General features: G+C 33.5%; 2 protein-coding genes across 5 annotated transcripts; one reads left to right on the top strand and one right to left on the bottom strand.

Annotated features, from left to right (window-relative positions):
- Positions 1-225: 225 nt before the first annotated feature.
- LOC137819772 (LIMR family protein At5g01460) lies at positions 226-5,915 on the top strand. 2 transcript variants are annotated; one of them, XM_068623752.1, is made up of 14 exons: positions 226-904; positions 1,033-1,118; positions 2,241-2,353; positions 2,460-2,570; positions 2,842-2,940; positions 3,029-3,151; positions 3,354-3,416; positions 3,499-3,563; positions 4,025-4,134; positions 4,235-4,349; positions 4,457-4,522; positions 4,931-5,041; positions 5,353-5,419; positions 5,501-5,915. In XM_068623752.1, exons 1-14 carry the CDS (start codon positions 555-557, stop codon positions 5,546-5,548), a joined length of 1,527 nt encoding a protein of 508 aa, XP_068479853.1. In that variant the 5' UTR covers positions 226-554; the 3' UTR covers positions 5,549-5,915. The 2 variants fall into 2 exon arrangements, with proteins under 2 accessions (XP_068479853.1, XP_090152400.1); XM_090296274.1 differs by having other exon boundaries at positions 335-908.
- Positions 5,916-6,853: 938 nt separating this feature from the next.
- LOC137819773 (GDSL esterase/lipase WDL1) lies at positions 6,854-9,942 on the bottom strand. Of its 3 annotated transcripts, none has more exons than XM_068623753.2 (6): positions 9,704-9,942; positions 8,884-8,961; positions 8,146-8,286; positions 7,941-8,017; positions 7,264-7,413; positions 6,854-7,170 (listed from the first exon to the last, which is right to left on the bottom strand). In XM_068623753.2, the coding sequence occupies exons 1-6, from the start codon at positions 9,812-9,814 to the stop codon at positions 6,957-6,959; spliced, it is 771 nt and encodes a 256-aa protein (XP_068479854.1). In that variant the 5' UTR covers positions 9,815-9,942; the 3' UTR covers positions 6,854-6,956. The 3 variants fall into 3 exon arrangements, with proteins under 3 accessions (XP_068479854.1, XP_068479856.1, XP_068479855.1); XM_068623755.1 differs by having other exon boundaries at positions 8,884-8,976; positions 9,704-9,841; XM_068623754.2 differs by lacking the exon at positions 8,884-8,961 and having other exon boundaries at positions 9,704-9,853.
- Between the last annotated feature and the right edge of the window lie 2,687 nt (positions 9,943-12,629).

Raw genomic sequence — 12,629 nt, 5'->3', positions numbered from 1 at the left:
AAACATTTTTTTAAAATTGATTATTATATATTTTTTAATAATATTTTTACAAAAATTATATATATTTTAAATTATATTATTTTTCTATTTTGCAATTAATTATTCATAAAAACAATAAAATTATAAAAAAAAAAAAAAATTATATTCTTTGTAAATTAAATTAAATTACTTTTAAAAGTTACATTGGGAATTTTACATTTATACCAGAATTTATCCAACCAAACAATCTAAAAAAGAACAAAAAAACATTACCTAAAAAAGAACAAAAATGTTACTGCCAAATGGCGCATAGTATTTCGATGACAACCTACCTGGACTCGCTAGTACAGCCTGGTTTGAACTTCCGAAACTGTCTCTTCTCAATCCAACCAACAGACATGAAATTACTCCAAGACCCTTACCCTCTTCCTACCATTCCTCTCTATAGGGGCAAAACAGTATTTGCTTAGTTCCAACCCCAACGGAACCAAGTAACCAAAACCTTCCTTCATTCCCAATTTCCCTTCAGATCCGATTAAGCCCTAACCCTAACTCCCAAATCGCGTTCAGCGAGGATGGGAGACTTCAACCTGGCGCTGGTGATTGTGGCGATCGTGGTGTGCGTTATCGTGTTCCTTGTTAACGTGTACCTCCTCGTCAATTACCAGCATCCTGATGATGTTAACCAGGCCTACTTCCCCAAATTCGTCGTCGTTTTGGGTCTCTCCGTCTCCGCCATCTCCATCCTCATGCTTCCCGCCGACGTTGCCAATCGCCAGGCCTGTCGGCACGCGATCTACAATGGCGCGTGCAACCTCACGCTCCCCATGAAGGACCTCTGGCTCGCGGTGTACATCCTCGACGCGCTCCTCGTCTTCTTCGTCATCCCCTTTGCCATGTTCTACTACGAAGGAGACCAGGACAAGTAAGTACGTCGTGCTTTTAATCTAATTCAAATTTTAAAGTTTTAAACTTTTCGTGATTTGTTGAAAAAAAATTAAAAATGTGTTTGATTTGAGGAATCGCAATGCGTTTTGTTTGTGTTGTGTGCAGGAGTGTTGGGAAGCGGATTAAGAGCGCGTTGTGTTGGATGGTGACAACTGCGATTGTGTGCGCTCTTGTTTTGGGGATTCTGTATGGTATGTTTTCATGGTTTTGTTGGTTGTTTTATTTCAGTTGTACCTTTTTTGTTGAATCTGTTTTGTGCGAGGTAGGGGTAACATGGTAATTCCCTGTGTGATTTGATGTTTTAGCGTTTGGATTTGGTAGCTAGTATTGGGTGGGTGGGTGGGTGGGTGGGTTTGTGTTGTTTGGTTTGTTGAGAGTTATGTGATAGTGAATGGAAATGTTGTTTGAGTGATGATATATCATATATACATCATACATCTTGTCAATGCCTATTATTTCTGTCTATGTTTTTGTGTCGTGCCTTATCGTATGCCCTATCATACTTACATTTATTTACTGTTGGTGTCTATAGATTATTTTCTATGTTTTTCTGGATGGTTAAATGGGCGTGAGCAGTGGGATGAAGATTTTGAAGTTGAGAGTGGAATTGGCAGAGTTGATCTGTGTAAATGTGAGTGGATTTTGTTTGTTTCATGCTGGTGATCACTCATTGGTAGCCATAGGAATCCATTGGTTGTGGTGGTGCTGCTTTGGTTGTGAAGCTATATACTGTGTGTCCATCTTGTAAATTTTATAACTCCTACATTAAGGAAAAGACAAATGGTTTTTCGTGCTGTTTATTACTTTGTTCTTCGCGGGGCTGGGGGTTGAGATTACCGAAAGATATCAATTGGTGAAGTTCCTTTGCTATATAAAGCCATGTTTAATTTAAGGATTATTCGGTAAGGAAAGTTGTTTGTTGTTGATTAAGGATTAAGGTTGGGTTGGGTTTCTGTGTTGAAGCACTGAAAATTCACATCAAATGATATGTTAAGTAGCTTCTGTCATATATGAATTTGATGTGAGTTATAGACGTGTAGCCGTACACACAATAAAAGGGGAGGAATTTGATTCTAGCTGCCTCCATTCTTAATAAATCATAATTAAATAAAATTCCAACCCCTTAACATTAGTTCGAGTTTCTGTGTTTCAAGCCCAAAGGGCTCTTTCATGAAGGTGTGTTATGCATATTAGATAATTCATGATCCTCAAAATCTGTTTGTTCATTTTTGAAAACCCACAATTTAGTGAACATTTCAAATCCACACTTATGCTTCATATCAATATTGACATGTGTCTGACTGATGTATTAGGAATTATTGGGAAGGTGGACTTTACTGTTAGACATCTCTCTTCTTCCACAAGCTCATTTCCTAGCACATGGGAATTCAACAGTGGTCAACAATGTATTGGAAACACACATCAGGTCTGTTGTTTCTCTCTCTTTCTCACCAAAAGTCAATATATTTTTGCTCTTACAAGTATTTTTTTGCCTTTTCTCATTCTGATTTTCTCCTTGGTCCTAAAAACAGTGTTCTGCATACACTTCCAGTCCTGCATCAGAGAAAACGTGGACCATGCGTACTACCTTTCCAGAATATGTTGTTGCTCTTGCCACTATAGTTGGATCTGTGCTTTTTGCTGTAAGTTAATTCACAATCTCATATGCTACCTAGGTAGTTTATAGATTAATGAGCAAGATATATCTTTTTTGCTTTTCAAATGATAGTACATTCTTTCAATTATCCTTTTTTTCTTGTCAAAATGTGTATGTGTGGACTGATACCATAAATTGCATACAAGCAGAAGCAATTGCTTATAATAATTTTAGTAGCCTTTTCCATTCAAGGTCACAAGTAAATTTTTTTTTCATATTACCGATATTAACAATTGTTTTCCCACCATTCAATCCAGATATTTGGTGGTGTTGGTATTGCTTGTCTTCCATTGGGACTTATATTTTCATTCATTCGGCGTCCAAAGGCTGTTATCACTCGTTCACAATATATCAAGGTGCTATATTCTTTTAGAACACTAAATGTTGATTGAATGTGCTGTGCTGTACTATATTTATGTTGTTGTTTGTTGTTTATGGTTGTAGGAAGCTACTGAACTGGGAAAAAAAGCAAAAGATCTGAAGAAAGCAGCTGAGTCACTTCATCAGGAAGAAAAAAGTGCTTCAAAGGGCAGGAAATTTCGTAAAAATGTGAAATCTGTGGAAAAGGTAAACAGATATTGGTGATCTAATGGTACTTAATATTTCCAACATTGTGTGAAGTATTTTATGTGTACCATTGTTCACATGGACTGGTATATATTAATATGATGTGGCATGTTCTAGTTGTGGCTCAAAGTTGTCTACAGTTGTGGCTCAAAGTTGTAGGGGTTATGTTTTTTTAACTTACCTATCTTGCTTAATTTGCCAGGAGTTGCTTCAATTAGAAGAAGATGTCAAGCTTCTTGAAGAGATGTACCCACAAGGAGAAAAGGTAAGTTCCTTGTACATACTGGACTTCTAGGCATAAACAATGTGCTATGGTTCTCCCACTTACTGTTCCTGTATGAATGCAGGCTGAGACAACATGGGCACTAACAGTTCTCGGGTATCTGGCTAAACTTGTTTTGGGAGTTTTAGGGTAAGCAATGATATAACGTTTGAGTTACTTGGAATGCTAGATACACTAAACTGTCTGTGTGATAATTTTCAGAAGGTTCTCTCCTGATAATTTCATATAGATGGAGAGATAAATAGAGTTAATGGTTTATTTTCATCATTAAATTTTTATAGAATTTAAATTAATGAAGGAAATCACTGATAAAGAGCTTAAGTAAAATTAGATGTGGTTATAGGATAATTAATTTAGCTAAGAGAAATAATGATATTTTAGAGAAAATAGACAATTAGTTGAATTGAAGTGGTAATAGACATATAAGAGTGGCAGTAGGCACCCCTTTGATGAGACAGCGAATACTGCTGCATAACTATTGCTGGGATGTTATTACTCTTGGTATGTCACTGTAATGAGCATTGCTTAATCTATAAGATGTTTTATGACTCCTATATAGTATCTAACATAAGTTTTGAAAATTGTGCCAGGTTAATCGTTTCTGTGGCATGGGTTGCTCATATAATTATCTATCTATTAGTTGATCCTCCTCTTTCTCCTTTCTTGAATGTGGTTTTTATCAAGCTGGATGATATCTGGGGTATGTTGGAATACCTTTATATTTCATTACCATATAGAGTTTAGATACTTTATCTTCCAATTTTCATTCTGTTATTTTTCATGATGTCTGCTTTCATCAGGTCTTCTAGGTACAGCTGCATTTGCATTTTTCTGCTTCTACCTTCTCCTTGCTGTGATTGCTGGAGCCATGGTGGTTGGGCTGAGACTAGTTTTCATTACTATACATCCAATGAAGTAATTAAACTTTGCAGTCTATAATATCATTTCACATTGCTTTTAAATTGTATTAGTCACATACTGGGACTTGTTGATTACTCACTACGTGAACTTGTCTATGGCAGGTGGGGAGCTACTCTCATGAACTCTTTTCTGTTCAATGTGGGGCTTATTCTTCTTTCTTCCATGAGGTCAGTATATAACTGTAGGATGCATTTTCAAATGTATATTATGTATAGAAGTTTACTTTTTGTTATGGTGGATGCAGTGATTCAACATTTGTGTTAAGTTTTATTTACCGTGATAAATTTTTAAAACAATGATTTTCATTCTTCTTTGGTTACATATGGTAGGAAGGGATAGTTTAAAAAGAGTGCGTAGTTGAAAATGGTCTTACTTTCTGGCTTTGATTTTTCTGTTCAGAAGTTCAGGAGCAGGGAATTTTTCTCAGTTGTGTCAGTTATTAAGTGTTTAAGGAAGTTATTTATGGACAGAGTACCAAGTAGGGTTCTCTACATTGTGAAAAATTGTTGTGCTGTCATGGCAATGTCATGCTGTGATAATATTGCTGAAAGTTCACTTGTTTTTTACCTTTTCAGTGTAATCCAGTTCTGCTCCACAGCGTTTGCCTACTATGCTCAAGCAACTGCAGCACAGGAAATATTCGGCCACACCTTCGAATCTCTTCGTGGAATTAAATATTTGTACAAGTGAGTCAAGCTGGATATTTTTCTCTCCCTATATCCTCTGATTGGGTGAAGAACATAATCTAATGTTTTGTTAAATTGCAAATTTTGGCCTTGTGATGGGATTGTCCCAACTTGTCCTTTTAACTCCCCTAAATCTCTTTTCATTCACCCAAAATGTGAAAAACATAAAATAAATCAGCTGGTCATATTGACTTGAGTATGAGATGAGAACTAAGGGCGAGTACTTAAGGGAGTATATTTTACTATTAACCGGGATATTTAACAGAGGAGGTTTTAATACCTAATTAACCCATGCATTTTTCATATCACAGGTACAACGTCTTCCAGATTGCCTTTGTTGCATTGGCTGGGTTGACTTTTGTATATTATGCTGCCTTCGTAAGTTTTACTCTGGAGTTTTTTATTTTCTTTTGTATGTTCGTGATTTTGCTGAAGGAGTTTTGAATTTGGAAATGCCAGGGATGGAGAAGAAAGAAGCCCAGTGGCAGGTTCCAATTGTCTACGTGAGGGTAATGGTTTATTGCATGGAAGAATGTCTTCTAAAAGGAGCCATCGAGTATTCTTATCGCAAAATCTCATTTGGAGTGGCTTTTATTCGGATGTGCATTGGCCTAGTTTTGTTTTTTCTTGAAGATTATAGAGTTGGCTGATATGCATCCCGAATAGAATCATTTTCCTGAGATGTTATCATTGGGTGGTGCTTGTGATACCACTTAGCTCTTTGATTCTTTCCCTACCCTTGTATGTATGATTCCTTGGTTTGATCTGTGCAAACACATTCTTCTGACTATGTAATTGAATATACAATGTGCACAAGAGACTACTGGGTTTCTCTAACCCTTTAATGTATAATGCAACTGTTCCCAAAAACAAATTGTACCAGTCAACGTTTTATTGTTTATATTTCTCTGACGTACGTATCCTGTTCCTATAACAGGGTGTTGGGTTTTTGTGAAAAGGAACTCACGGATCTGTTGAAGAATGTAATAATCTGACAGCAAATCATTACATAGTTTGCAAATTATGATTTGGCCGACAAGACAAGTATTAGTTTTATTCTAAAAATATCATGATTTGGGACGAAACAAAAAGATGTAGAAACACAATGCAATTATGATGCTAACATGTATAAATGAAACTGCTTATGCATTTAAACAGACAATAATAAATGATGCCAAATGTAATCCAAACATACTTTAGTGACACTTCTATGCTAACTACCTGAATAAAAATTAATACAACTTTCTTGCAGGACTTAAAAGTGTATCAAATATGCATCTTGAGCTACATGTGTGTGAAAATAATCGTATTAATTGTCAAAAAGTTGACGCGATCAGTTTGATTAAGAAAAACCTAAACAAATAATCTAAACATGAAAGTTGACGAAACGGCAATGATTTGAATTTTGTTGGTAGCCCTTTATTTGTTCTTCATAGGTAAATATACTTTGGCAAATTATTTTACACATGTATTAATGCCCTTTTTTATAAATATTTTGCCAAGATTAGAAAAATAGCACGCATTTCAATGCAGTTATTTGTGCCACCAATGCATTTCAATCCTTAATGCATGTGCACAAATTGCACAGCCTTTTCTTTAAACTTCACATGGCCCATTAAAAATAAGGCATGGCCTGGGATCAGTACTGTATAAAAAGCGTTAGCTATCAGCGATCTTGTATGATAATTGACATATTACAGTGTATTTAATTTCATTTGTTGGATATGATTTTCAGAAGCTAATAGTTATAGTTTCTTTTCGTATGTGATTTGTTTCTATTTTAGAAGTGTTTTTAAACATGCTACAATATGCTTTTAGAACACCATATTTCTTCAAGCACCGATAAACTACACAACCATTCCACTTTGTGATTCAAATTATGTGCTTTTCTGTAGCTTAAAAATGCAGAATAATTCTACTTTGATTGAGAGTTTCCCTGGAAATTCCCGTTAGAGACATTTATAATACTCTCCTCATCCACACCATTTGGATCATAAAGTGAATCTTCTGCAAACTCTGTTGGCATTGAGTTCCAATGCAGACTAGGTTCCCAATCTGCTTCTCTGAGGACCTTCAGTATCTCTTTTGCCACTATTTTGTTTCCCTCATGTGACAAATGAATTCCATCCCTATCAAACAACACCTCATCAAATGAATCATTTCTAGATTTATACTTTTCCATCATATACACAAGAGAGAGAGCAATTGGAATATATACTCACGTGAAGCAAACATCTGACCAGTCATGCCTTTGCTGGACTGCAGACCAGAGATCAATGGCTTTCACATTCATCTCACGGCACAGCTCCAAACATGCTTCTGAGTATATTCGACAAGATTCGTTTGTCCTTTTTAATGGACCCAGCAGATCACTGGTTCAAGTTCAACCATTAATGTTTACGATAGAAACTATATTTTCAATAAAATCAGGCAGCAAGAATGTCAAAACTTTTGGAGCCCTCCATCCTCTAAATTTATCATGTGCCAGCATAACTGATTCAGATATTGTTGGTATGAAGCCAAATATGCCAATTTTTACATATCAGATATGCCATTTTTCAATCTTAGTCTAAAGTTTGAATACCAATTTATAACAATCTTTGGGCCAGGGTACAAGTTTGACTTAAAAATAAGTTGGTCTACTACGTATCATAATAGTGTAATTCTGAACTTCGTGCTTTCAGTTGCACCATTTGGATCGCTGAGGTATCATAGATGTGCGATTTTAGTCATGTTCTTCAACTATTATGATGATGATGATTTTAGTTTTTAGATACATTATCAGTCAAGAAAAGTACAGGCGTCATAAAAAAGTAGAAATGCAAGCATTACATCACTATCTTAGCCTCGAGATAATGTGAAATTATACTGAATAACCAAAATGAATTGTAATGAGAACCTGAGCATTTCATGCATTTGCACCTCATTGATGGGAGGGGAACTGAGAAATATTAAGCGAGTCTTCTTTGAAAGGCTCTGACAACCATCGGTAAAATTTCATAGTAATAAACGTGGATGCAAAGAATACTATCAATACCAATAAATAAATAGTAACTGATGTGTGGGAAAAGAAAGGAAACTTGTGTTCTTCAGTAAAAGTTTACCTTTAGATGAATTGCAATCTTCCTCATATTTTCAATGTATTCTTGGAGGGGTACATGAGGACTATGGGCAGTTGGGTGTGGATGCATAGAATCATTACCACCAAAGTACACAATTACCAACGATGGTTGATCACTGGCATTCTGAGTTGAAAATGACAGAACAAAAAAGTGATTTCCTTTACAAGTGAACTTTAAACCTAGTCGAGATTTACGTGGCAAGATAAACTCAACAAATTCTTGTTAGAATAGATTTTAAATGACTCTGATACCATTTTAAGAAGTGAATTTTAAGTTTAAATCAATCTTACCAAATCAATATCAAGGTTAAGTTTGCACCTACTTTTATACTATAAATTGACCTTATCTTTAATTGATGTGGAATCTCTAATAAGAATAAGTGATCACATTGTACAAAAATAATCTAAAGATTAACACCACATGAGTGTCTGTGTGTGCATGCTGCAATTTCCACATGAAGTTTGCTATAATACATTCGATCTTTTTGAATTTCAGATAAATTTTCTTAATAGATCGATGTTCAGATCTAAGACAAATTGAGGACTTCATATGGTCTTTTGGATAATGCTAGTCAACTAGCTAGCTGAGGTTCCATAGTTACTAAGCACTCCAAATAAAATAACCACATTTTATCATTTTGTCAAGAAAGGATGATATATTGAAGTTGAAGAAAAGGTGAGATTTTGAATCAACACAGCAATTAAGACACATGCTCAATACCTTGGGAAATATTTTATCCAGAGCCTGCAGAGCACGCCTCGAATTCCAACCACAATATCCTCTCAACATTACATCTGCCTATGTCAAGTCAATCTGTGATAAGTTAAACTCATTTTCCATCTTAATGCTTCTTCACTCACAAAAATTATGTACAAATGTAAATTGAGTGTTATATTTCAGAATATTTAGACACTTTAAATGCATCTGTTCTTAAACCACTTTCAAGCATAGGGTAGCTATTATCTATATTATATCTATGTAAGTTGTGCAAACTGTGGCGTTGACACCCTCAACAATGATTCTGTATATTCTTTTTGGTCACATCAGTACTTTTGTTATGGTAACAATTTCAATTCTAATTCTTCACTCTGTGCTTATATGGAGAAGACTAATTTCTTCCAATACCATGCAACAGGACCACCTCTAAGTCACTTTTTTCCTCCATGATAGACATCTTATTTTTGATTCTCCACAAGAAAACGACCAGCCATAGTTTCCATATATTCATTCATGGCATCAGAATACGTAGTAAACAGGCCCAAAAGGGACTGTTCTATTGGGTGAAGTCCTGTTCCCAAAGATTAAAAACTCAAAGAAATTTGTACAGAAATAATCATTAAGAGTCATTAAAATCGAAGCACAAAGAGCTTCACCCTCTTGAGAATCATTCACAACAATAAAAAAGTGAGTGAGTAACCTTGAATCAGAAAGACCAAGATTGTGCAAATCAAAGTGCATGCACCAAAAGCAAAAAGAAAGACACAACATTATATGAAACCATGATGTTTGAAGAAGAAGAAGAAGATGAAATATGAAGTACCTTGCGAGCATACAAGTTGGCAAGAGTGGCTCCCCAACCTTCACAACTATAACTGAGCTCAACTATGGATGAACCAAACAACACAAATTGAGGCCTCACTGGTCCTACCATTTCTCACAATATATATCTCAATAATACACTCACACTTCAATATTTATAGAGGTGGATTTGCTTTCTTTGCCTTGTTGCCTTCTCTTCTCATTGGCAGAACACGTTCTGTAGATAACGATATGAAAGTTACGTCGCTTTTGGAATTTTGATCAATGCAATTACTTCTTGCATTTCATCAACCCCATCTACATGTAAAATGACAAAAATGCCTTTAAATAAAAGATAGTTTGATTTTAGAGTTTAGAATTTAAGTTATAATTAAAAAATACTTTTAAAACATTTTTTTTTAATATATTTTTAAATTTTGAAAATTCTTTTCCACTTCTAGATTTTATTTGTCCAGAACATATTTTTTACATTTCGGATTTGTTTTTTTAAATGAGATTTTGAATTTTGAATTCTATTCTAGAATTGGGTAGTTTTGAAAATTTTGAGAGTGGATGAGGTGGAGGTAACTATTTTGAAGTTGTTTGAAGAATTTGCTTTGATCAATCACGTAAATGGGATGAAATAACTTAGACATTGGTATTTCAAGTACTTTTTGTTTACCAATGAAAATTAATATTTTACTTTTATAATAACACATAAATTTAAATATGTTTTAATTCTTTGACATGTTACTAAATTTTATTTCCAGTTCGTAATACCTTTTATGTTAATCTAAACCAATTTAGCAAAAGATTAAAATAGAATAACTATAAAGGACGAAAAAGCTTTAAAAATTATTAGACATAAAAAATAACATTCAATATTTTATCATCATAAAAAAAATATTTAATAACATATGTCATCTTTAACCTGAATCTTTATCGTTTGAGTTAATTAGAAAAGTTTTAATTAACTGAAAAACTTATGTTTTTATATATCTAATTCAAGTGAAATACCTTTCATACAAATGTAGAAATTCATTAAAAATTTATTTCATTTAATTTTGTTAAATTATTTATATTTACTATTAAAGTATATAATTCAGATGATGAGACTTAGATTCTTTTTATTCTTTCAATTAAAATTCTAAGACCAAACATTTTTAATACTGCTTTTGATATATTTTTAGATTGTATTCACATGTTACTTTTACCAAAAAAAAATCTCTCTTAATCATTTCAAAACTACTCTATTCGTTTGATCTGGGTTTGAATACTTGATTTCTTACATGTTTATTTTTTTCTATCAAACATCAATAACAACAATCTCACCATATTTATTAATAAATTAAATTTAACATTTTTAAATTGTTAATAGTTTAAAATTATCGAATGCTATAATTTATATTGTTTATTATGAATTTAATTTATATGTTAAAAAAAATATTAGAATCATATATTTAAAATATTCATTTTGATTATAGATACTAGTTTTTTAAAGTCAAAACATCACTGTTTTCGATTAAACTGCACGCAGGCAAAGAACACTTGTACACTGTTGTATCATTATTATAAAGTGACTTTTATATAATTTTATAACTAACTCTGAATAACTTGCGTGGATTAACCTGTGGTAATAGATTAATGTGAATTCTGAACACGTAGATAAACTAAAACAACTTAATTCTATAAATTATTTTAAATTTAAATTCTAAAAAGTAATGTGTTAAAATTTTGATTATTGCTAAAATTTAAAATGTTGATTGATCACTCTGATTTTTTTATTACGACTTATCTATTTGCAATATATTTTATTTGCAGAATAGGCTAAGAATAGAGGTGGTTGTGGTAGTCGAGGTGTTTCTTTCGATACCAAATATTTACTCAATACCAACATTTTTCTTTAGTTTGTTTCTCCAACAATCTAGAGTATACTACACTTTATGAATAAGATGTTGAACATCGTAGGAGAATCAAATCATTCTACCTTTTTTACATAGTCAATTATGATCTTTTAAAATAAATTATCATCAGTAGCGTCAACCAAACTTATAGAAATTAAATTAATATTAAAAATAGATTTTATTTAACATCAATTACCAATGCTAAATTAAATGAATTTTTAAATATAAAAACATTACCCTAAGCTTAGCTAACACTGAGAGACTTTATTAAAAAACCAATTTAAAAATTAGTGATAAATTAGAGTTAGTTTATCCAACACTAATTAGATTCGATCTTTAAATATGTACTGGTTAGAGTCAAGTGAGTCACATCACTCAATATGAGTAACCGACTGGCGAGACAAATTAGTTACATTAATAGAAAATAAAGAGATACACGATAAATTAAGTAATATGTTATAAATTCGGTAAACATGTGATAAATCTGGTAGTGTTGTTTTATTAAAGATATGTATTAGATACGACCCATAAACAAAATAACTCACTATTAGCATTATAAATAGGCATTATTATAAAAGAATAAGGTATGTTTTTATCAATATATCATTCATTCTAATATAGAGCACTTACTTGATCGTCGGAGAACCTTTTGTAGGTTTACTCCCGACCGAGTACCACAGAGCGAGTACGAGAAAGAAGGAGAAGTAGGAACAACCGAGTACTAGAGAGCGAGACCAAGAAGGAAGGAGAAGGAGAAGCAACAGAGGGACGAGAGGCAATTGTTCAAGGTGGTAGCAAGTACTATCTAAGCCCTATACATGTACAATTGGCGCCCACCATGAGGCCAAGATAAACTCAGTAGCAAATGGTGACAGGGTAGACGACAAATGAGAGAATGACGGAGGCTGAGCTAGTAGCTATGCTCCAAACCTTACAAAGAAAGATGGCAGAAATGCGTCAGAAGAACAAGGAGGAGATACGAGCCCTCCGCTAGAAGAATGATGAGGAAATACGAATCCTTTGAGAACATAATGATCAAATGAA

Source organism: Phaseolus vulgaris, chromosome 10 (genome assembly GCF_051622355.1).
Source record: "Phaseolus vulgaris cultivar YP4 chromosome 10, ASM5162235v1, whole genome shotgun sequence".
Lineage (NCBI taxonomy): Eukaryota > Viridiplantae > Streptophyta > Magnoliopsida > Fabales > Fabaceae > Phaseolus > Phaseolus vulgaris.
Note: the sequence above shows the minus strand (reverse complement) of the source record. Positions and strands in the feature narration are given on the sequence as shown.